Below are 25,263 nucleotides of genomic sequence, written 5' to 3'. Positions count from 1 at the left end.
ATTTTCCCCACATTTACAACATGCTAATGATGTAAGTGTAAGCGTATAGCATTTTACAATTGTATAAATTAGCCTAGCAGCTGGCGGACTCTCTACTCATGATGTCTATGCTCCATGTCGATGCAGAACCTATGTCGTAGTTACGGCATTAATTCGACGCAGCAGTATTAATTCCACCTTAATCTACTACAGTGGATGGCATTGGGATTAGAATTTTACTATTTAAGTTAAAAAGCCAATTGACCTTAATCAAAAATAGAAAATACAAAATAACAGACTGCATTCAATTTCACCCCTGAAAGTCGATAGTTTGATATTTGGTAGAAGCACCTTTTATAGTCCACATGAACACGTCTCAGCTTTTCATTTGTCCCTTTCACAAGGAGTGTCAGTGAACAATTATTGTGGCTTGGAGTCAAGTCTGGAACAGGATGTCAACACTGCTGTTTTGAAGACATTCCTGTGTAGCATTGGTTTTACAAGTGTCTGCTCAAACTGTTCTCACCTCATTAAATCTGTTTTTGGATACTTCTTAAAAGGCCTGAGACCACTCCCTCAGTAAGACTAGTTTACTGTGATACCATTTTAAAAGTAATGGACCAGAAAAATCTAGTGGCCATTCGAAGAAAATATGAGCAACCAACACAAAATGAAATGCAACAAATATAGATGTCCATGCAGTATTTTAGAAAAGCAGCTGAGGAGCAAACTATTAAAGCCCCTTTCCCACTGCACAAAAAACCCAGTAACACCAGGTAACATCTGCCTTTTTAATGCAATGGGAATGGTTTTAATTGGCATTAACACCCAGGTCAAATCATTAAGTATGTCATGCAGTTGTCATGGGTATTAATCACCTCAGGCTGCCATCGACATTGATGGGAGAACAACAATCGGGTGAACACACTACTTTTTGCCCCTTAACCAACAAGATGCAATGATGTGCTGTCACAAAACACAGTCAGTCTCCGTCCAAGCAGTCCAAACATTGATCCAAATTAGTTTGTGCCTAGTTTGAGAGAGAGACTGTGTAAGTAAGAGATTAAAAGAAGTAGCCAGTTTAGTTTTCTTTCCTCTCTGCTGCTGTCAAATAGTGCTATCTACTGTTTACCCATTCTCTGGCCTGTCTGTGACGATGAAGTGAAGCACCTATAAAAAAAAACCCCACACACAGAAAGGCAAACTCATCTGCTGCAGAGCTGTGTACACAGTTCTGGTCTAATGGCCATGGGAAAGGAGTCTATTGCCTATTTTTAATGGGGTTACCCGTGTTTTAAAAACCTACATACACACGCTAATTTTGGTGAAAACACAGTGTAAGACAAGTCATAGCATAATTTATTAGGGCTGCCCAAAATTAGCATGTCTATACTTTGAAGATGATTCATAATATCTTGTAATAGAATTGTCCACAACTGACAAGACTACAGCAAATGAACAAACAAGGCATCTTTATGTGGAGCAGTGATGCAGTGCATAAGCTTAAATACCATTTAATCCAAACTTAACCCTACACACATTTACAGTCATTTATTAAACTTGTATCAGTAAAAACTTGTTTTAATACCTGGTGGTCAATGACAAAGGAGCGTCCGCAGCAGAATCCTCCAATGGAGGCCACAGCGTTCTCCATGTTGGCACTGATCAGATCAATGTCATCAATCTGCATGTTGAGGAAACAGTACCATGTCATAATTATTCACGAGACACATACATACAATGGACAAAAATATGCCCAAAATGTTTTTGAGAGACTGATCTAGTGTAATCTGGATCCCAATGTCCCATTTGTCAGCTCTTATGTGTATATTGGAAAAGTGTATTAAATGAAATCTATTATCTAAAATAATCAATTACTACAATAAATCACTATAGGAAACAATGAAATCAACTATTTTTATCAGCACACTTGCGCTGCTGCACACAAGAGGAAGGCAGGCAGGTGTAGGCTTGAGGCTGGGAGCCTAGGATTGACAAAATAGAATTATCGCCATGCAGTTGTATGCCTCCATGAACCAATCGAGTCTCTCTTACAGTTCACATCCATGTCTGAGAAGACATGGATGCTTCACACACATCTTACCACTGGCAGCACAGAAGATCTATACCAGGGGTATTCAACTAAAATTCAAAGAGGTTCAGATAGAGAAGATTTCCTTAAACAAAGGTCTGGAATATCATAATGTCTAACTTGTAATATAGTGTGATATGTACTGAAGTAGCCTTGTAGTTGTGTCAACATCAGACTGTCAAATACAAAAAAATAAAGTATGTTTCAAGAACATTTCGACAATATTAATTGTCACTTAACAGTCGACTATACAGATATGCATTTAAGAACAAAATGGAGAAAACAATGAAATAGTTTTTGAAAAATTTTGTATCTTAAAATAAAGTGCTTAATTTTAGAAAAAATAAAATTAAAAAAAGTATAGCAACAGCTTGAATTTTCCTTTTTCTTTAACTGTTTCACATCTTGACTTAACAGTCTCAACCAATTTTACAATAAATAAATAACAATTGAACAGTTTCAGATTTTGTCTTTCTTTCCCTCTTTTCTCACTCTCTCCACTTTTTGCAAAGAGAAATGAGCTTGAGCTTGTCCTGGCAGGATTTTAAATCTGGGCTGGAATGGTGTCAGGGCCATTCTCATACACATGGGCAGGTGCTCATTGGTGAGCCTGGAATGATATTTAGTTTTTATTATGTTTATTGGGAAGAAAGCTGCCTCGCAGCTGTATGTGGAGCCAAACATGGTCAAGATGTACAGGGCTACTTTCCTCAGACCTGGGAAAGCTTTCTCCGTTTCTCTCCCTGCCTCCCGCTCACTCGCCTCTTCCCCTCCGTCTTCTCTCCCTGTATCCCTTTCTTTCTTTTTCTATATTTCTATCTTTCTATTTTTCTATCTTCTTTCCGCTTGTTACTCGCCTCTCACCTCTCCCATCTGACGGTATACAGAGTTGCAATGTTAATTGCCTGGAATGCAGAGATTTGATTGGCTGGGTGGCATCACGTGGGGTGGCTTAACTCGCATGCAACTGGTCTGTGCATTTCCTGATCAGCTAAACCAATACCGTAAAGACTAGAAAAGTTGCGCCAGTTCAAATAGAAGTGTCCCGTCAAAATTTAAAATCCCTTAATAATTTACTGGTCATAGGGTCCGGGTCTGTATAGGACGGCGCCTGAGTCCAGACTCAGACCGCAGTCCACATCAGAGATGCACCGATCCAACTTTTTCAGTTTTGATACCAATACCGATGCTGTGGCTTTGAGTATCAGCCGATACCCGATACCAATCCGATACCATGGTTGACCTAAAAAGCTATATACCTTTACATGTAGAACAGAAAAGACTAGAGGGATCAGGCACTGATGACTAGACAGTTCTTTCCTAAGATAAAATGAAACAAGATGAAACAGATTAATGCAATGATGAACTATTTATTTTTTAACAAAAATAAACAATTGTGTAACAGCAGTTGAAATAGTGTGAAATACCTCCACACAGCAGATTCTCTCCTTCGCTCCACAACGTATGACGTAGTAGGGTTGTCAAAACTATTAATACTCTGAAAAGTATCAATACTCAAACGCTGTATCCGGATACAATACTAATTTACAAAAGTATCAATACTAACAGTGCACGCCACCTCAGCGCCTGTCGGGTGTGCGCAACGGGTCCGACGGACACGCGCTGTGCAGGCAGCATCTGGCAGGCAAAGAGCCCTCGCTGCAACCCAGCTTGTTGTCGTTGCTGTGCATACATGCACACATTTCTGTTGTTGTAATATGGCCAGTGCGGCTGCAGGAGGATCAGAGCAGCCAGTTTTGGTCAAAAATGATAAAGGAAAATGCGCTCTTTGGAAATATTTAGTGAAGTGAACACAGCACGCTGCAGACGGCAGGTACAGCCCCTCCCCTCACTAGCAGCTGAGCAGCTGGTGTCGCCAGCATCAAACTAAAATATAACTTCCAATGTTAATGTGGGAGCTAAGCAGAAAACTTTATCAGTCATGCCCGTCTGTAACATTAATAGACAATGTTAGTTTAACAGGACAACACAATTATGTGCGTCTGAAAAGTTATGTTAACTGTAAAGTCACAGATTGAACCCCTGGTTCTCTGATCACATAGTGAGGTAGAAACAGGAGCATCCTGAGCCTAAACTACCAAATCTATTTGATCAGCAATGAAAATATGGTGCCAATTCACCAGAAGCACAGAAAATAAACAGGGCTGTAGATAAATACATTTGTATGGACAGATCTTGTTTCTGGTTGTTATTTATTTTGGGGGGAATTTTTGTTGTTATCATATTTAAAAAAATGACATGCCTCTTAATTTTTTGCTGCTGTATCGAAAATGGTATTGAGTATTGAATATTTTCCTGGGTATTGATATCGAGTTTGAAATTTTAGTATCGTGACAACCCTATGACGTAGCTCATGATGCAATAGATTTAAAGGGAAAGGATTGCCTCAGGTATAGGTTGCATTTTCCGATACCCGATCCATCTATTTTGATGATATCGGAGCCGATACTTGATCCAGGTATCGGATCAGTGCATCCCTAGTAGAGGTCGACCATTTTTAAAGGCCGATATAATAATGATAGTTTGGAGTAGGAAAAAAACGATAGCCGATTAATCGGCCAATTCCCCCCCCCCAAAAAAAAACATTTGACATTTCTATCAAAAATATGTTTTTCTTCCATATAAATGCCATAAAATGACATGGATGGTTCCCTGTTACGCTTTTTTTACCAAATAAAATTGATAATCACTACTTGTATTGAATTAAGGGTATTTTATTCAATTTTTCCTCTCCAGTAGTATTACCAGGTCAATTTGACCCTTCCACCACTGGGTGGTGCCTTAAGACAAAAAGTTTTTATAGATAAAAAACTTTTTTAGTCTTAACAGTCTGGTTCTTTATCAATACTAACATTAAAAAAAGAATACATTCAAAATTGATTTATATATTTAAATAAGCTAAATATTGTTTCTACAACAGGAACAGTTTAGTTTACAACAGCAAAGTCACTATATACAGTGTTTCCCCTACGATGGAGTTGTAGCAGCAGAGGTGAAGCACATGCGCGAAAAAAAAATTTCACACGCGCAAAACTTTTTTGTACACTTGCAAAGCACAGCCTGCTGGGATGTTTCTATGTATCTACTGGCACAGAAGGACTCTTTAGGACTAAGTACATAAAGTACATTTGTGCACAGTATTGAGCAGGTGAAATGTCTGTCTAGCTTATGAGGTGTCAAGATTAAGGAATACAATTTTAATGAACATAATAAAAGTAAAAAGTCACTTGACATGCTGCTGTTTTGTGCTATGACCTATTAAGTGCTTGAAGTTGTTATTTGACAACACCTGAAAGCAACACCGGCTCCGCTCCAATTGAGTGTGGTACAGAGCTGTGCTGCGCTGCTGTTTGACTGTGCGTAACAGCAGTCTGTTGATGTTTATTTACACACTGTCCAAAACAATAACTATGTCAGCTAACAAACTGCACCAGGCTCGGGACAGGTTAGATCAGGAAAATGCGGCCCGAGCTGCGCTCTAGCGTGCTCACCTATGTGTGTGGCGGAACTCTGCTGTGCACGATACAGAGAACAGAGGAGAATTGTTAACGCGTGACCATGTAGAGACAAAAATGACACGATGACATAACACGATAAATAGTACATTGTTATGTTATGAAGTGTCCGTTGTGCAAAATAACATAACTTTAGTAAGAGATAAGAGATAAGACGGAGCCCGCTCCTCTCCTCTTACATGCTTTACCCACAAGTGTGTGAATTGACCTGGACATGAAGTGTTCATAGCACCAAATAATATAACAGTAGTTTCTAAAGAGCTAAGATGAAAAAAGAATTGAAAAAGAATTCAGCCAGCAGTTGAAGAACAAGAATTTGCCAAATTTTAAGATTTTTGGCAAACTAAGATAAACAGACTGCACGCAGACAGCTTTCATTTTAGCATGTTCTTAACAAGCTGTTTGCTTACTTAACAAGCACGCTGTGGTCACTGGTCATAAAAAACATGCACAGGGAAATATTGTTGTTTATGCTGAAATATGATACACATTTATGCTTGTTGAACAAGTGGTACTTATTACCTCCAACAAGGACGTTATGTTTTTTTGGCCTTTTAACTTGTAAATGTTTTATTGCACTTAGAATCACGCTTACTGCTTATCTCCAGGTGGACTCCTTGAGCCTCCTTTCCCCTGAAGCATCTGCACACGCTGCGCTTGCTCTCGCTCTCTCTAGCAGTGAGAGAGAGAGAGAGAGCGGGGGAGGAGAGGAAACCGCTAACGATAGTTTGGAAAACGTCCTATCGGCGCCGATTAATTGGTTGAACTCTAATCCCTAGTCCGCTTGTTAGTAACCAAGGATCTATGCAATCAGCATAGTTTCAAGATGGCCACCTGAGATTAGTGTCATGAATTCAGTAACTGACCAAATGTCTTTCCTTCTGTTCCTAATATATGACATTGAGTAATGGCCAGGAAAGTGTTAAAATATTATGTCACAGTGAAGTTGACTTTTGACTGTTAGGATATAAAATGTCATCACGTCACTGTTTTATCCAGTAAGATATTTATGTGAATTTTTGTCATAATTACAAACTGACATACAAAATTCTTGAATTATGGTCAATAACATGTTGTGTACAGTCACAGTGACCTTGGCCTTTGACCACCAAACTGCAATTACTTCTTAGGTGAGTCCAAGAGGATGTGTGTGAACTCCTTTAAGGCCTTCTTCAGATATAACATTCACAAGAATAGGATGGACGAATGGACACATGTACAGACGGACAACCCACTCCACATGGGGTGCCTCCCCGACCAGGAGCCAGGTTCAAACGAGGAACCCTCTTACTGTGAGGCGACAATGATAACCACTGCACCACCGCCAACCCACTATGCTGCCCACTTAAGACATTCCACAGACCTTGTTGTGAGCAGCTTGAAATAGTTGAATTGGTAACTATTTTCTTTCTCCTGCTAAATCACGGCACAGAAGGAAGAATGCATGAAGGTGCGAGAGGCTCGTGCTTGTGAAGGTGCAAGATGTAGCTAAGCTGTAACTTAAGCTAGCTCAGTGGTACTAGGTGAGCTAGTAGATGCATGTAGTTCCTACATGAAACTGCTCACAAGTTCTGTGGATTATCTAGTAACTGGGTCATGATTTCTGGAAAGACATATTGCTGTTGAGTTTGTTGAATGTTTTTGGCACTCTGAGCACCACAAGCTGAGTGCCATCTAGTTCCATTATACTGGAGAGAAGGCAGACATCTCTACAGCTGATATCCCCAACGGTCTGACAACATACACCAAAACTATCTAGACTGATAAAAAACACTACAGGTAAGAGGAAAAAATGTGATTTTGATTTTGGATTGTCTGTTCAAAGTTGGGCGTACTCACATTGACCCCAAAGTGTTCGGTGACTCCTCGGCCGTGTTCTCCCAGCACACCAAAAGACATGCTCTCCTCCAAAAAGATCCGCACCTTGTACTTGTACTTTAGCTTAACCTGGAGGTAAACAATAAATGAACAATGGAGCAGAGACATCTAGAAATATGACACCACTGGAGTCATCATGCCATATTAGATACATTTTCCATGTTTGCGAGTAATGTAGCAGAAGTTCAGGCAATGACACTGACAGCGATGGCTACCTGATCTGCTGGAGCAACAGCAGCAAACCCATAATTAATACTGTAGCAAGGGGGGTGTTTATGTGTGAATAACTCCAGAAAGCACAGAGGCATTAAACCTGTTAAAGGGTTTTTTTGGGGGAGTTTTTCCTTATCCCCTGCGAGGGTCACACACGGACAGAGGGATGTTGTATGCTGTAAAGCCCTCTGAGGCAAACTGTGATTTGTGATATTGGGCTTTATAAATAAAATTGATTGACTTGATTGATATTTGCTTTAGGCTTTATCAGGTGATTGCTCAGTTGCGTCAATAAGACTAAGGATGTCACAGGACTTAACTGTTTATTAGATGGAACAGCAACATTGCTTGATGCTGTTGATATCAAGTTAAGTTCAGTTTCTAGCCTTTAGTCCCCTTTCATATCTGCTATTGGTAGAGGATTTTTCAGATGAGCTAGATATCAGTTTGAATGTGTTAAATAATGTTAATGTTGAGACACAACAGTGTCAGGTCTTCTTGAATTGTCATTTCATCTGTAAATCAGCCATGTTGAGTTTTGCCTGTAATCAGCATTACATTAGATATTTGAGTAACAAAAGGAACTTAAGTTTCAAAAATATAATATAGCTACAAGCAGCAATTGAGGGTTCAAGCCCTTTTTCAACCAACAGAAGAAAGGACCTCACTTGCCAAAATCAAAGTGATTAACAGTGAACAGGTTTCATGCTACATTAAGCTGAGGCAAGTCCTTGAGCTTGTTTAATTTGGTCAGAAGGAGGAGTGAGAGCAATCACTCACTTGCTTCATTTTATCGTGCTAATTTATTATAGAACCGTGTAGCACTGTCCCGCAAAGCTTTATACCAAATGTGGTACTGCTACAGTTAAAACAAAAAAGAAATTGGTTTCATATTATAACCGACTTTCACAATATGCAAATTAGCAAAAATCAATGATGGTAGCCTGTGTGGTCCAAAGGCTTTTTTGAAGCGCACAGTGAGATGCAGACGTGTCTCATATTTCAAGTCAATCAGACTGATAGTGTGAGGGGTGGGATCAAATCTGATGTGAAGCATCTGAATATCATTTCCAGTTATTGTGTCTAGTTTCATGTCTTTAGCTTAGTCCAGGTCATGGTAAATTGAGCAAAGGCATAATAAAGCGCATAATGCTAGATAAGGCCACATCCACATGCATCAACGATTATGACACGCAAATTCCTCTCCACTGGGTTTGGAGGTATAAATTTGTGATATTTATGGCAACCCCTATGGGTTGTGCTAAATGTGCTTTGGTAGACCTATTCCCAGACACATACTGAAGACATGTATCAAGATTTACATTGATTGGACAATTTGTTAATGAGTTATGGCCAATTTCCTTCAAAGCCCCACCCTTTGTGAAGGTGGGAGAGCATTACTTTCTGCTTTTTGGTGTTATGTTTTTTAACCAATCTTGCTTAAGAAATGCACAGTGCCAAATTTCAATTGAGTCAGTCAGAATCAATGTATGAGGGGCATGACCTTTCCAAAATTTTAAGGCGTTAATTACAGCGCCATCATTCACGATGCTAATCATATTTCTTGGGAGGCATTTGCACATCATTTCCAGTTTTTGTGCCAACTTGCATGTTTCCAGCTCATTCTAGCTCACAGGAATTTGAGCCATACCAGAAGACAAATAATAATAATAATAATACACATAATAATACACCAGCACAAACAATTGCATTCTGCCCCTTCGAGCCTTGAATCCTAACTATACTATAGTGCATGTGCCTCTTAATAATCACTACATCAAGTCTCCTTTGACAGCACTTGCTAAAGGGATGATAAGCCTGACGAGTGTATGAATCAAGGAGATTAGCAGCCTTCAGGGTCCATTTGCTTTCTATTTACCAGTTCAGGGAGAGGACAGATGTCTGCAGTGTTGATGTACAGCCCCTCCACAACAATGAATTTCCGGGTCACTCGAGCTTTACGAGGATTCTGCACCAGAAACAAAGTATGTTAGTGTATGAGACGTTGACAAGAACATGCATTAAACAACAACCAAGAGAAAACAGGATTCTTAAGATATTATTAGCAGTTCAAACACTCTGGGCTACAATGCAGGCATGAAAGCACAAGGCACCGTGTGACATCTAACCCCAAAAACTCTTTCCTGAATCTAAACCACTCTGGACTAACCTTCTGGTCCTCCAGCTCCTGCTCCTTGAGCAGCCTTTCCAGATCCTCCATGTCATTGTGTTTGAAGTATTTGATGAAGCTGCGAGACGCCTGAAGACCCTTCTGGATGGAGAAGCAGGCTGCTTCATCCCTAAACACACAACAAGGGACACAACAAAGACCTAAAAACACAGGACTATGAAATGTTTAGATATCAACATATGCAGGCTTCAGATGGTAGCTGTGTGTTTCTGTGCTGAGCCTTTAAGGAAAGACACCTGACTGTTTTGTAGCTCTGAGTCAAGTTCAAGTCTTTATTTGTCTGATGCACAACAATCACAGTGAAGCAGTCATTGGCAATTAAATTCTTGTACCCAGTCTCCCTCCAAAAATGCTCACACAAAATGAGAAAAACTAGAATTAATTGAATGAACTCCCTCACGGTGTTCTTAAGATATTGCATTTACAAGGATGAGGCAGATGAGGTCACATAGACCTTGAAATTTGACCACCAAAGTCTAACCATTTTATCGTTGTGTCCAAGGGAATGTTTGTGCCAAACCTGAAGAATTTCCCTCAAGCTGTTCTTGAAATATCGCATTCACAAGAATGTCATGGATGCAAGGTCATGGCGACCTTGGCCTTTGACCCATGACCACCAAAATCTAATCATATTATCCTTGAGTCCAAGTGAATGTTTGCGCACAATTTGAAGAAATTCCCTCAAGGCGTTCTGGAGATATCACGTTCATGTGAATGAGACAGACAAGGTCACGTTGACTTTGACCTTTGAAATATGACCACTAAAAACCAACCAGTTCATTGTTGAGTCTGATCATTAAGTCTTGGTTAAATATTGCCCTAAACCAGTTAGCAGAAACAGTACTTACACAAAGATGATGTCCCCCCTCTTGGAGTAGGCAGGGATTGCACTGGCAATAGTTGCAAAGCCATAAGAATAGATGATAGCCTCTTCTGTTTTCATGAATTTGGCCAGACGACTCTCCAGCTCCAGGTGAACATCTGAAAGAGAGATAAGTGAAAGTAGATGAAAACTAAAGAGATACACATTGGGGCGGTTGTGGCTAAGGAAGTAGAACGGGTTGTCCACTAATCAGAAGATCAGCAGTTCAATAACCGGCTCTTCCAGTACGCGTGTGGAGGTATCCTTGGGTAAGATACTGAATCCCAAATTGCTATTCCATCGATGTCTGAGTGCAAGTGAATGGCGAAAGTGACCTTGACCTTTGACCTTCAACCACCAAATTCCACTCATTTAATTCTTGAATCCCAGTGGATGTTTGTGCCAAATTTAAAGGAAACTCCCTCAAGGACTTCTCAAGAATGAGTTGGATGCAAGGAGACAATGACCTTTGACCACAGAATTCTAATCAGTTCATTGTTGAATCCAAGAGGACAATTGTGCTAAAATTGAAGAAAATCCCTCAAGGCGTTCTTGAGTTAAAAGCGTTCACAAGACTAGGAAGGACGGGTGGACATATGAACAAACGGACAACCATAAAAAGTAATGCCTCCAGCATGGCTATGATCATCAGAGTATTAGTGATTAAACCACTGAGAGGTAGCTCAGTGGGTAGAATGAACGTCCTGCGTACAAAAGCAATGTTCTTGCCCCAGCAACCATGGGTTTGATTCCAGCCTATGGTCCTTTGCCGCATGCCACCCCCTCCATCTCCCCCTTTCACTCTTAATCTGTCCTGTCCAATAAAGGCCAAAAGGCCCCCCCAAAAAATTAAAAACAAAACAAAAACATTACAAGACAAGGACACTGGGCAGCTACTGACCTACTGATATGACTACAACCTCTCATCAAACTAGATTGTGTGACATATTTAGCTACTTGGTCTTTTACAGCATTTCTTCCTTTAAAGGGACAGTTCATAATACTGGTTTGGCACAAGGGTGCATATTGTCACCTCTTCTTTATATCGTACATACTGACAGCTGCAGATCATCTTGTGATGGCAGCTTCCTTGTTAAGTTTTCGGATGATACTGTGCTTTTGTCTCTCCTTCAGGGTGCCCAACATAAACATAGTGTGGCTCTCCCTGCATTTTTAGATTGGTGTAAGGACAACTTTTTAAATGTAAGTTAAATGCATCCAAAACTAAAGAAATGATGACTCATTTGAGACGTGACAAGAAGGCCTTCACTGAGAGTGTTATAGATGGAGAGAAGATTGAAATTGTCAGCTCCTACAAATATCTAGGTACTGTGTTTGACAACCAGCTTAAATGGGGCATTAACACTGAAACACTGGTCAAACGTGGACAGCAGAGGATTCATCTCTTTCGAATGTTGAATTCTTTTTCTGTCAGTCCAGTGATTCTTTGTCATTTTTATCAGTCCTTCATTGAAAGCCTTTTAACTTATTCTTTTATCTGTTGGTTCAACAACCTGTCACTCAGGGACAGGAATAGTATGAACAGTGTTGTGAAAATCTGTTCCAAGATTACTGGACTTTAGCAGAGAGACCTAGGTTCCCTATGGGAACAACAGGTTCTGAGGAAAACACACAGTATTCTAAGTACTTCCGGGCATGTTTTAGCAAGTGAATTTTCACTATTGCCTTCAGGGCATCGTTATGCCCAACCTGCTTGTAAGGGTATCACTTTTCCAAGTGTTTTATCCCCTCTGCTGTCCGACTGTTAAATATATCCTTATGAATCTGTATGGTTTTGTATTGTGCATTGGGTACTGTGTACCTTTTTTATGTATGTTATCATCCAGTGCTTGTATAGGCTATTTCTAATGAATATATTTATTGGTGGTTTGTTTTTACATTTTAATGTAATGCATTATTGGGGCTAACACATTTTGCACACAGCTGTCAACTTTCTTTCTGTGTTTCTATGTGTTCTGTGTGTGTTGTGGCGCGAGCTGTTAAACAGAATTGCCCTTCAAGGGATTAATAAAGTTGTCTTGAGTTCAACTTAAAATCAAAAACACATTTGTCCTCTTACCCATAGTGCTATTTATCAGTCTAGACAGTTTTGGTGTGAGTTACTGAGTGCTGGCGAATACTCTCCAGTATAATGGAACTAGATGGCATTCAGCTTGCTGCTCACGAGAATGGGGTGGACAGATGTACGTACAGACACCCCGAAAACAGAATGCCTCCAGCCACAGTTATCACCAGCGCAGAGGCATAAAAATAAACAACTCCCTCCCAAATCTTAAAACTAGGGTGCTAAAACTCAAACATGAGATGTCATCAAATATAAAGTCTGGAGCTGCTCCACAGACAATGAATGGTTAAAGTTCTAGATGACACTGGGAGCACCCAGAGGAATGTTTTGAGTTTATAGAGACATTTCATGTTTTTGATATTTTATATTTTCCTCCTATTTGTGAAAGGCTTATATTTCATAGGTCTTTTTTTAATTTTAATTATGTATTCTCTATCCTTAACCTCACCTGTGTGTATATAATTTGCCATTCACTATTGCTTTGTCACACTGACGATGGCTCTTTAGCTGAAACACATCCATGTTTATAGGTGAATTCTACTATGATGTGCCTACTGCTATTTTTCATTATATTTTATGTTTTACATTTGAGAACCCTATCATAGAATAAAGCTCATTTGGGTATAAAAAGGAAACAAACATTCTGTGGGTCCAGAAAATCAGGTTCTGACTCATTTTCAATGGAGTAGCTCCACACTTTATACTTGATGACATCACAAGTTTGAGATGTCCATCTCTGGTTTCTGGTTTAACAGAGAGCAGCTCATGTTCACAAATATTGTTTGAACTTCCCTAGACCATGTAAATAACATATTGGAATTCTTGATTTAGGCAGTGTTCCCCTTTAATGTGGAATTGAAAAGTTTTTGGCTATCTCAATAGACAGACACAAAATAAGGACACAGTCCTATTTGGATGTCTGCATATATGAGGAGAAAAAATAAAAGCTGAGAGCAAAATGGACTGTTGGAATGTAAACAACAGGTTAGGGCTGGGGCGACCCGTTGATGTATTTACACAGTCGATGACATCAACGCCCCGCGAATTATTAGCGCTGACGCGTAAGTTCAAACAAAAAAAATGGCAGCGTGCAGTGGCAGTAGCAGTGCTGTGCTATTGTGCTATTGTGCTATGGCCTACTCAAGTGGAATTTGTTATTCCACCCATTCCGCTCGACTGCCTGTGAACACAGTGCCGTGCTGCAGGCTCGGGCAGGGCTCGGTTATAATTGTCTCACTCAGGTTGGAAAATGCAGCCGCTCACCTGTATCTGTCTGTGTGCGCGTGTGTGTGCACGTATTTGTGTGTGTTTGTGTGCACGCATGTTTTAATAAATGTTAACGTTAATAAGTAATGTTTTGGTATTCATATTGTTTAAATTGCCTCACTAATCAAATAATGGAAAAATAATCGATAACTGAAAAAATAATCATTAAAGGAGCTATAAGTAAGAAATCTAAAGCAAATAGTCATAAAATCCCCCTAATATGTCACAGAGACTAAGGAATAATGTTCATATAACATACTGATCTCACCGACAACAATAGTACGGCCAGAATATTCGCATTTAAAAAAATATTTTACGGTCCGCAAATCATGTTTATGTTTTGAATTTGTGTTTTGGCCTGTTGCACCACCCACCGCCGTCTACCAGTCACGCAGTCATTAAAGTCTCAGCATCAGTTACAGTTACGACTGAGCTACAGCAGCACGGCAAGCAGCATTAGCAGTGTTCCGGTACATAGCATTAGCAGCCGGCTCCTCCACTGTATCCCGGCAGCAGCGTTAGCAGCAGAGAAGCCGGACTTGCTCGAACGTTCCGCTGGAAAACTGAAGATCACAGACGCGGCGACGCGGCCCTGCCACGGCAGCCGTCCGTGGGCAAACAAATCAGTCTCCAGCGTGCTGCTGTCCAGCAGCCTCGAATCTGTAAGGGAGGGGGGCGGACACGACTTGCGGCAGTATTTTGAATTTGAGTTTTGAAGTAACCATTTTGGCCACATTCTTACATACAGCGCCTTTAAACTAATCGAAAAATGAATCGTTAGATTAGTCGATTAATCGAAAAAATAATCGCAAGATTTATCATTAGAAAAATAATTGTTTGAGACAGCCTTACTACAGGTACATTTTCTGAAGGCTCCCCTCAAATAACTAATGTCATGTGAGTGCATCACTCTCTCTCTCACTCATCTCTGAATCTTTATGTTATAGACTCTTCAAGCTGCTCTACATTAATACCTGTGACAGCAGATCTGTTTCTTCACTGCTCAGCATTTCATGATGAATTTCTGTTATTAATTTTAATTTTATTTTAATTTTTTTTTTTATTTTATCTTTATTAATCCCCCTGAGGGGAAATTCTTTTTTCACAAATTTTTTTCACTTCGTTGTCATTAACACACAGGTCCGAAAGACACACACATGCACAAACAGGACCTTTACATGCACAAAGTGGAGAGATGTCAGAGTGAGGGGGCTGCCTTGGTCAGGCGCCCTGAGCGGTTGGGGGGTTCGGTGCCTTGCTCAAGGGCACCTCGGCAGTGCCCAGGAGGTGAACTGGCACCTCTCCAGCCACCAGTCCACGCTCCATATTTGGTCCGGACGGGGACTCGAACAGGCGAGTATTTAGGAATTTAGGAATTATGCTTTGGAATGTGTTTGCTTGACTGAGAGGGGTCTCATCCTATCAGTCAGCCTTGATGACTGCCACCAGCTGGCCCCACCACAGCTCTACCCAGGTTCCACCTCTTTACATCATATCCAGACATATGAACTAACGTTAACAGCCTCTAAGTTTCTCTACAGTCCACTGAACTACTGGGATCAGGTCAGATAGTGGAATATTAATAGAAGACTGAAAGCATAAAGTTTTCACTCACCAAAAGTTCCATAGAAGCCCCTTGGACCACATGTGCCCACACCATACTTCTTGAGTGATGCCAAAGCTTTTTGCTGCAAAAAGGAGAAAAACATTACTTTAAGTTCCAGTCACATTGTTGCTCAATGGCAACATGTAGCATTAAAGGGAAAAAAATACAACTACAGTAAGTAAAGCCTTTAATGTTAAATACTGACCTTAACCCGTTCGTTGTCGAGGAGACCCAGAAAATTGAATGATGCAAAGTTAATGCACTCTTTCCCATTGATTATGATTTTATGGCTGGGAGGCCTGTAATGGAAAACAGCTTACTGTAACACACTGTAGCAGTGTAAAGCACTGAGAGCACCAAACAGCTACAAGTTACTGTGTAAGGACCATTTCAGTGTTGTGCATTTTCAGTCCAACAACATACTCCTACCACAGTGCTGTGCGCAGTTTTAACTCTATTTTCCCTCCTTTCCAAGCAGCCACTGTTTTCCATCAAGTTCACTGAGGTGTTAACTTTTCAGTAGCAGACACATGAAGCTTGCTAAAGCTGAATAATCCATTACAGTGACAAACATGTCTAATTTTACTGGTGTCAAGTATCCTTTCCCCCGCCACAATTAAAATGTTTTAACGCACAAAAAAAAAAAACGCTAAATAAAGGTGATAGACTTCTTTCCCAGTGCCAGGAGAGAAGTATGTCTTTCTGTTTTTTTTGGCTTGTGTGTCAGGTTCAACATCAAAAACACACTGGAAAAAAAATTAAACAGTAACTACAATAAACGCCCCACAGCTGTTTGCTTTCATGCACCAGTCAAGTTTCTCTTACAGTTCTCATCCATGTTTGTGAAAACATGGATGCTTCACATGCAAAAATATTTTGCTCACAAAAAATGAGACAGACAAGGTCATAGTGACTGGTCGACCTTTGACCACAGAAATTTAATCACTTCATCATTGAGTCCAAGTCAACATTTGTACCAAATTTGAAGAGTTTCCCTCAAGCTGTTCTTAAAATATCACATATGTGATGGATGCAAGGTCATAGCGACCTTGAGCTTTGACCCTTGACCACCAAAATCTAATCAGTAAATTGTTGAGTCCAAGTGAACGTTCCTGCAAAATTTGAAAAACTCCCTCAAGGCATTTTTGAGATATCGCATTCACAAGAATGGACGGATGTACGTACGTACAGATGTACGGACAACCCAAAAACATAATGCCTCCAATCATGGCTTTCGCTGGCACGGAGGCATAAAAAGCAGCATGGAGGCCAGGGGAAATGTTACAGTGGTTACTTCTTTTTAAATCTGTTCCTTATTCAGTCTCTCTCTCTAAACTAATTTAGAGCAATGAGCAAGCGCTATATAAACAGAGATGGATGAAATTTGTGGCTAAAATGACAAAGAGTTGCAGAAGTCACTGCCAGCCACACTGTAAAAGGGGCAAAAATTAGAGTGGACATGGCTAAATGGTAAACCTAGACTTGCAAACTCTTGTGGGCCGCTTCAAAATATTCATGGTTTGGGTTAAAATGATAACTTTAACATGAAACATGAAATTGGAGAGACAGAGAGAAAGAGAAAGAGAGACATTGGCTTCAGACAGTATTTAAAGCAGTAGGTGGAGGGGTGCTCTGTGCTCTGTGTGTTTTACCCTGTGACAACATCATAATTGAGGGAGGGATGGTCTTTGGAAACAGGAGGAACGAGAGGCTCTGGCTGCCACTCCTCAATCAGGTCCTCCTTCTCCTGTAACATGGAGGCACATGACAGCTGTTTGGTGACACACAACACACAAACACTACTGCTGTTTGTTTTTCTCTCTGCACTGTGCTTTGTTTACCTTCTCTGTCAGTTTATAGGTCTCATGCAGTTTGTAGGTCTTAGAGAACAGAAGTCTGATGATCCACAGAATGAGGATCCCCTCCAGAATCAAGTGATAAGCAGGAGCCTGAGGAAGATGAGGACATGAACATTATTCTGGTGTTAGATTAGTGAATGCGTATGGATTGTTTAGTCCTGTCAATTTGTAACTATGTAACTATGACAGAGAGCAGAAACTCCATGACCACAAATAAAATCCAATATTTGAATTGTAGAGATCTGTGTCTAATAAGGTACTGCGTTGATCAAACCAGCATACAAGATTCACTGTTTATTTTTGCCCCAGTTGTCTTTAGAGCCATTCGATCTTTTTGCAGGGGCTGTTCATTGTTTCATAAAACAGAAAGTCACCACTTCACTTCAACACAACTAAAGCTGGCTTTCTCTGTAATGTCATATAACCTGTCTTTCATAATGCAATGTTTGGGGTGCCTTGGATACCTTCTACCATGTCTGGTTCTGAGTTTATTTTAAAAAATTAACATGATCCATTTTTCTAGTTTAGAAGCTCTTGTTTTCTAATATTTCTAATGTCAGCCGTTTGATGCCTGTTTCTGATAGAGGAAGCACCAACAACATTTTATTATATGAATGGAAACATACAGTAGAATGTTGTCACTAAACCAAAGACTGTACTACACATAACTCACACATTAATTAAATACTCTCTCTCTCTCTCTCTCTCTCTCTCTCTCTCTGTCTCATTGTGTCACATGGATTACTGTTAATTTATTATGCTGATCTGTTCTGTACAACATCTATTGCACGTCTGTCCGTCCTGGAAGAAGGATCCCTCCTCAGTTGCTCTTCCTGAGGTTTCTACCGTTTTTTTTCCCCGTTAAAGGGTTTTTTTTTTGGGGAGTTTTTCCTTATCCGCTGTGAGGGTCTTAAGGACAGAGGGATGTCGTATGCTGTAAAGCCCTGTGAGGCAAATTGTGATTTGTGATATTGGGCTTTATAAATAAAATTGATTGAATTGATTGATTGAAATTCTGGCTGCTGGCTGGAAGAAAGCAAAGGACGCATCATTACATGCAAAATTCGTATATATCTACAAGGCTGACAAATATGTGCAGCACATTTCCTACTGTAGTCCAAAAGCTTGTAGAACAGGAATACCACTTCAGCTTTGAAGAAATAAATCAGCACTAAAAAATGTTTGAGAATCTAGGGCACATATACTATGGTAAGGATATAAGAAAGCGACACTGACAAAAGACAGATGTTATTATGCTTTTTTAAAGATAATTTTCATAAACCACATGGTGCTGAGTGTGCTATTTTCAATTGTTCATTATTTATGAGGGGTAAGATGGTGGTGCAAAATGGGGGAGGCTTGTCAAATTATTTTTAAGCGCTGGGGACAGTCTTATGTTTTTAATTTTGCCTTGGGGGGGGGGGGGGGGGGGGGTCATACAAGTTTAAATGGTTGTATTTTATATCAATTTTACCACAGTCTTTTAAAGAAAACATGCCTTTCCAACCCACGTTTCTTTTAAAAACTTACACAATTTCAACATTTCTTATAGTCTGTTTGTACAAACTAACTCATGCACAACAGAGGTAAAAAAAAGGGGGCTTTTTTGTCTTCAACTCAAAACTTACACATAGTCCTTTTTAAAAACGCTAATAATTAATTTATGGTGGAGGGAGGGTCATGCAATTTCTGCCAGTCACTCAGAGAGGCTCAACAAAAAATATTCCCTTTGGGGTGTCGGTGGCTTAGTGGATAGAGCAGACGCCCAATGTAAAAAGCTGTTGCTGCAGCGGCCCGGGTTCGAGTCCAGCCTGTGGCCCTTTGCTGCATGTCACTCCCTCTCTTTCTCTCCCACTTTCACACTTGACTGTCCTATGAATTAAAGGCAAAAATGCCCTAAAAAATATCTTTAAAAAAGAAGAAGAAGAAAAAAATTCTCTTCAGGCAGGGTCAAAAGAAAAAAAAAAAAGACACACCCTAGCCACCCCCCCTCCTCTGACAAGTACAGAACAGTCCCTTAGCTTTTGCGTCATATGGCTACATTTCATGTATTCGCTAACATTAGACTAAACACTCAATGCTGTTACTTTCAGCTAGATTACTCATATAAACCAGCTTCCATTAAGACACCTAGTGAGAAAATAGCATAACGGACTGATATATGTGATATAAGGTAACATATGGTGCTGAAAAAAAACATTCAAATGAAGTTTACGTTAATTTTGAAAAGTTACAACATGCAAATGGCACTGACTCGACGTAATGTCCCTCATGTTAGCTTCAAGGCTGTAACTCGTACAATTAATCAGTTTCAATGATATTTTCTACTTTAGCGGCTAGCTGGAGACAAGCTGAGGATTTTCCTTTTAAGTTTGCTTCTAACGTTGACTGTCATTACGTGCACAGCGGCAGAGTGAGCAGAGAACATACAACAGGCGATTGGCTGAGTGCGAGCCAAACGCCTTCCCTGAGCCATGGATACTTCCTGACTCACAAGTTTACGGTAAGCAGCTTTGGAAAGAATTAAAATCATAAACGAGCAGCTAAACATACGAGGAATATACTTAGAAAGCGTAGAATATGCCCGGAAGACTTGTGGAGAGGAGAAACTTGCCTCATAAAACGCTTGCACCATTTCCACCAACACCCATTGCTGTCCGGACGCCATCTTCGTCTTCCTTCAACGACGTCATCACTGATGCTGCATTTACGTTCCAGAGGAAAAATAGTAGACTTCTTCTTCTTCTTCTTTTTGGTGTTTTTGGCGGGTGGCAACCAACGTTGAGGTGCATTACCGCCACCTACTGTGTTGGAGTGTGGACCAGAGTTATCGCTCTATTTCAAAACAAAAACATTAAAATAACAAAAAATAAATAAATAAATAAATAAATGGAAAGAAAAAAGAAAAATAGATAAATAAACAGTTTCAACTCGACTAAATCCTTCTAATTAACCCAGTATCATTTAAAAACTTGAAAAGACCTCCTACACCAACTGTTAATACATTCTTCAGTGTCAGCTCCTCCTGTGCAGTCCTGACTTCTCTCTTTAATACTTCACATTCATGTGAATATTTTGGGCACCACAAAATAACATGCTCCACTGATTCTACTTCCTGACAATGCTCGCATAGCCCTGAGGGATGTTTCCCTATCAGGTGCAGTGTCTCGTTTATTCCAGCATGTCCTACCCTCAGTCTCGTTAAAATCCTCTCCTCTTTGGTGGTTCTATTGGCTGGTCTTACTTTGCCAACTACTGACTGGCCTGCATACAGGTGTCTACCTGTAATAGCTGTATCCCATTCGTGCTGCCATTCTCTCATGATCTTCTCCTTTATTAAACATTTTGCTTCTGACTTGCTCAATGCGATTTCCATGATCTCGTTCATTTTTAGTGACTCTTTAGCAAATGTATCTACTAATTCATTACCTCCAACTCCTCTGTGAGCCGGAACCCACATAAATGTCACCCCAATGTTCATATTTTTAATCCTGTGCAAAGTTTCAAAAGTTTCATAAATAATATCCTGCCTACTGTCTGATATATTTGACTGTAAGGACATTAGTGTTGAACATGAATCAGAGCAAAGAACAACCTCTCTGATTTGTGATTCTTCTACCCACTGTAATGCTGATGCTATTGCCAACATCTCAACTGTGTAGACAGACAAATGACCTGTGGTTCTTCTTTTAACATAGACTTCCATTGTTGGGACACTGAAAGCAAACCCTGTTCTCCCTGTATCCGGATCCTTAGATCCATCTGTAAACACTGGCACAGCTAATTGGTACACTGTATTCAGCCTATCCTCAACTAGCTGAGCAATATTACCAGATTCTTTCTGCTCCTGGAGCATAGATAAATCAACTGAAACTGCAGGAAACAACCAGGGTGGTGTTACTGATAAAGGCACTGTAGGTGAGTATCTTAACTGATCTAATGCCATATCTTTAGCTACTTTCACACTGTTCCAAGCAAAGCACTCGCGCTTGGCCCTTTCACTCTCCCAACAGGAAAGAAGCACATTTGTTGTTAGATGTCGCCCTTCAGAATGCCCTTGAAGATTAGCCCAGTAGTTCATCATTAACTGCTTTCGTCTAAAATGCAGTGGCATTTCTCCCACCTCAACCTGAAGAGCAGACACAGGAGTTGATCTGAAAGCCCCGCAACACAACCTCAAGGCTTGAGACTGCACCACCTCTAACTTTTTCAGTAAAGACTTAGATGCTGAACCATATGCAGCACTCCCATAGTCTAATACTGACCTGATCAGTGCAATATAAATCATTTTCAAAGCTGACCTACTTGCTCCCCATTCTAATCCTGTTAAACATCTCATTACATTCAGTATTTTTTTACACTTAGCATGTACCTTATTAATATGCTCATTCCATGTCAACTTTTCATCGAACCACACACCCAAAAATCTAAAATCTTTCACTCGTTCTATTATTTGTCCATACATCTTTAACTGAGGATCAGCACCCCTCCTTCTTGTAAATAATACTGCTTTGGTTTTTCCTACAGAAAACTTGAATCCCCAAGAATAGGACCATTTTTCCACTACATTGACTGCTTCTTGTATTTTCTTTTCAATATATTCAACATTCTTCCCCCTCTTCCATAAGGCCCCATCATCTGCAAACAATGACCGCCCAATATCCCCCTGAACTTGGGAAAAAACATCATTTATCATAATGGAGAACAGTAAAGGACTAATAACACTCCCTTGAGGAGTACCATTATCGACCTTATATTTCTGTGATATAGCTGCTCCAATTCTAACCTGAATAAATCAGTCAAATAAAAACTCCTTAACCCAATTATATACCCTACCTGTTATTCCCATCATATTTAATTTGATCATTACTCCCTCCTTCCATACCATATCATACGCCTTTTCTACATCAAAGAACACTGCCATTACAGATTCTTTGTTCACTTGTGCTTTCTTGATCTCTGTTTCAAGACACATAACAGGGTCCATGGTCCCTCTACCCCTCCTAAACCCACTCTGAGAAGGAGACATGAGTCCTCTGCTTTCCATATAAAATGTCAGTCTTTCTGTGACCATTCTCTCCATTATCTTCCCCATATGTGATGTTAGGGCTATAGGTCTATAATTCATTGGACTTGACGGATCCTGTCCTGGCTTCCTGATAGGAATAATCACTGACTCTTTCCAGCTACTTGGTAATTTCCCCACTTCCCACACTTTATTATATACACCTAGCAGCTTCATGGATGCTAAGACCCCTAAGTGCTTTAGCATTATATAGCAAATCTCGTCCCCACCAGGAGATGTTAGCCCAGATCTAGCTAGTGCTCTCCTCATTTCAGCCAAAGTAAATGGAGCATCCATTACACTGTCTGTATCCTCCCTTCTTTCCAAAATCCCAGGATGTGCTGCACTTGTTCTTGCTCTTCCTCTCATACCCTCCTCAGACAAATTGTCAGAGCTATGGATCTTAATGAAGGCCCTAGCTAACATTTCAGCCTTCTCTTCCTCAGACTCTGCCATTTCCTCCTCCAGCTTCAAAACTGGATATTGCCATTCTCTCCTGACACCTCTCATGCTTCCAATCATGCCCCAAACATCCCCAACAGGAGTTGACCTACCAATTTTATTACAAAAAATCTGCCAACTTTGCCTTTTCGCTTTACGTACAGTTCTCCTAACAACTGCTTGAGCTTGCTTATATTTAATTAAGTTCTGGAAATTATGTGTTCTCTTTAAAACCTTTAAAGCTTTATTCCTTTCTTTCACTACCATACTACACTCATCTGTCCACCAGGGCACAGCCTTTCTCTTCATTGTTTCTTTACTTCTAGAAATTGTCTGATTAGCTACTTTTATCAATATTGCTCTAAACTTTCTATCAATCTCCTCCACCTCCTCATTTAAATCTATTTCAGATACTTCTCTCTCACACATATATTCAAACTGCTCCCATTTTGCACTATTAAATATCCAGTTCCCCCAAAATTTCCCTTGCCTTTCATTCCTTTGGAGTAATACACTACACAACACTGGAAAATGATCACTCCCTACTGTTGTGTCATCTACCACTTCCCACTCACATCTTCCTGCTAAATTCCTAGAAACCAGGGTTAAATCTAGTGCCGAAGTGTTCCCTGTACGCACATCTATCCTGGTCCCTCTACCATCATTGACACAAACCATGCCCTTTTCTTCCAGCAATTCTTCAATTACCACCCCATTAGCATCTGTTCTTGCTCCTCCCCATAAAGTACTGTGAGCACTGAAGTCTCCACACAACATTATCCTATTTCCATCCATCCCCTCAATTTGCATTAACTTATCTACCTCTAGTTTCTTACAAGGATTATAATAATTAATGACTACCAGCTCCCCTTCACTAGTCCATATCTCAACAGTGACATATTCTAGCTCATTTCCTATACCTACCTCTCTAAAAGAAACATTTTCTCTGATAAATGTTGCACAGCCTCCCCCTACTCCATCCCCCCATCACACCTGACGGAAACATAACCAACTATCCTGAAATCCAGATTTGGTTTTAGCCATGTTTCCTGTACACAGATAACATCTGGTTTACTGGGCAACTCATCTACATACTTTTTAAATTCCTGTCCATTAGCCAATAGACTTCTTGCATTCCATTGCAGTACAAAAACCATTAACAGCACTAGACCCCAGCCCATGCCTGCTCCTGACTTTCTTGACTCCTGAGACTCTTATTCACCTCCTCCCAAGTCAGCCCACCGGCATCTAGATAGAAGTTTGCTGCCTTTACAATCCTTTGGATTCTCTCTGTTTTTGACTTGACCTCCATTGTGACATTGACTATAACTGCGATGAAAGTGACTAGTTTCTTTACCTCAACCATCATCTTCCCCTTGCTTGCCTGATCTGGCTCTCTCACTTCTGCTGATTGTACTCTTGCTCTGCTTCTCTCCATCCTTCCATCTTGCCCCTCTCTTTGTGTCACCATTTTCACAGCTTCTGCATAGGTGGTCTTATTCTGGGTTCTTATCTGTTGAATCATCACTTCCCTTTTCATTACTTCACACCCCCCATATGACACACTGTGATTGCCACCACAGCTACAGCTCCTCTCCACACCTGGCACATCTTCTCTTTCCCTTGCAATTTTTGGCTGTATGTCCAAATCTCTGACAGTTGTAGCATCTCATTGGTTTTGGCACATACTCTCTTACACTATAACTCAAAAAACCCAGAGTGATTTTCTTTGGGAGTACCTCCTCTTCAAATTCAAGCAACACAGACTCACTGTCATCTCTCACTCCTCCACGAGTTACCTGCAGCCGCAGGGCACTTTTCAAAACTCCCCCTTTTAGATGGTTTTAATTTCCTCCATTGACACTCCGACTGGCACTCCCCAAATCACTCCCTTTGTCCGCTTTCCTCCACTTTCAATCCGGCTTGAACTAACCACTTTACTCCGTCCTATTTCGGTGATCTTACCAGCCCGCTCTCGCTGCTTTTCATCCTTGCAAACAATCAACAAGTTACCGTCTTTCAGGACTTTAGCCATACGAATATCACCTACCTTACTGTTCAAAAGTCCAGAGAGTTTCACTGGACTCCCTCTCCTCAGACACTTTAGTTCTCTTCGCCCTATCGGTACCGCTACCGCTACCTCCAAGATAATCCCGCTCCCTTCTCTGCTTCGGCCCAGCACCTACCTC

The 25,263-nt window shown here is 40.4% G+C and overlaps 1 protein-coding gene across 1 annotated transcript in view; it reads right to left on the bottom strand.

Annotated features, from left to right (window-relative positions):
* The window catches only part of sptlc1 (serine palmitoyltransferase, long chain base subunit 1), a 33,538-nt gene extending 13,239 nt beyond the window's left edge, over window positions 1-20,299 (bottom strand). The window contains exons 1-10 of the mRNA XM_033646850.2: window positions 20,183-20,299; window positions 17,551-17,658; window positions 17,362-17,456; window positions 15,915-16,008; window positions 15,719-15,791; window positions 10,738-10,870; window positions 9,869-9,998; window positions 9,578-9,667; window positions 7,447-7,554; window positions 1,568-1,663 (exon numbers count right to left, since the gene is read on the bottom strand). Coding sequence (XP_033502741.1) covers window positions 1,568-1,663; window positions 7,447-7,554; window positions 9,578-9,667; window positions 9,869-9,998; window positions 10,738-10,870; window positions 15,719-15,791; window positions 15,915-16,008; window positions 17,362-17,456; window positions 17,551-17,658; window positions 20,183-20,236 — 981 coding nt within the window. The 5' untranslated portion in view covers window positions 20,237-20,299. The remainder of the gene's footprint in view (window positions 1-1,567; window positions 1,664-7,446; window positions 7,555-9,577; window positions 9,668-9,868; window positions 9,999-10,737; window positions 10,871-15,718; window positions 15,792-15,914; window positions 16,009-17,361; window positions 17,457-17,550; window positions 17,659-20,182) is intronic.
* Between the last annotated feature and the right edge of the window lie 4,964 nt (window positions 20,300-25,263).

Source organism: Epinephelus lanceolatus, chromosome 19, assembly GCF_041903045.1.
Source record: "Epinephelus lanceolatus isolate andai-2023 chromosome 19, ASM4190304v1, whole genome shotgun sequence".
NCBI classification, from domain to species: domain Eukaryota; kingdom Metazoa; phylum Chordata; class Actinopteri; order Perciformes; family Serranidae; genus Epinephelus; species Epinephelus lanceolatus.
The sequence above is the reverse complement of the archived record's forward strand: the minus strand, read 5'-3'. Positions and strand labels throughout refer to the sequence as shown.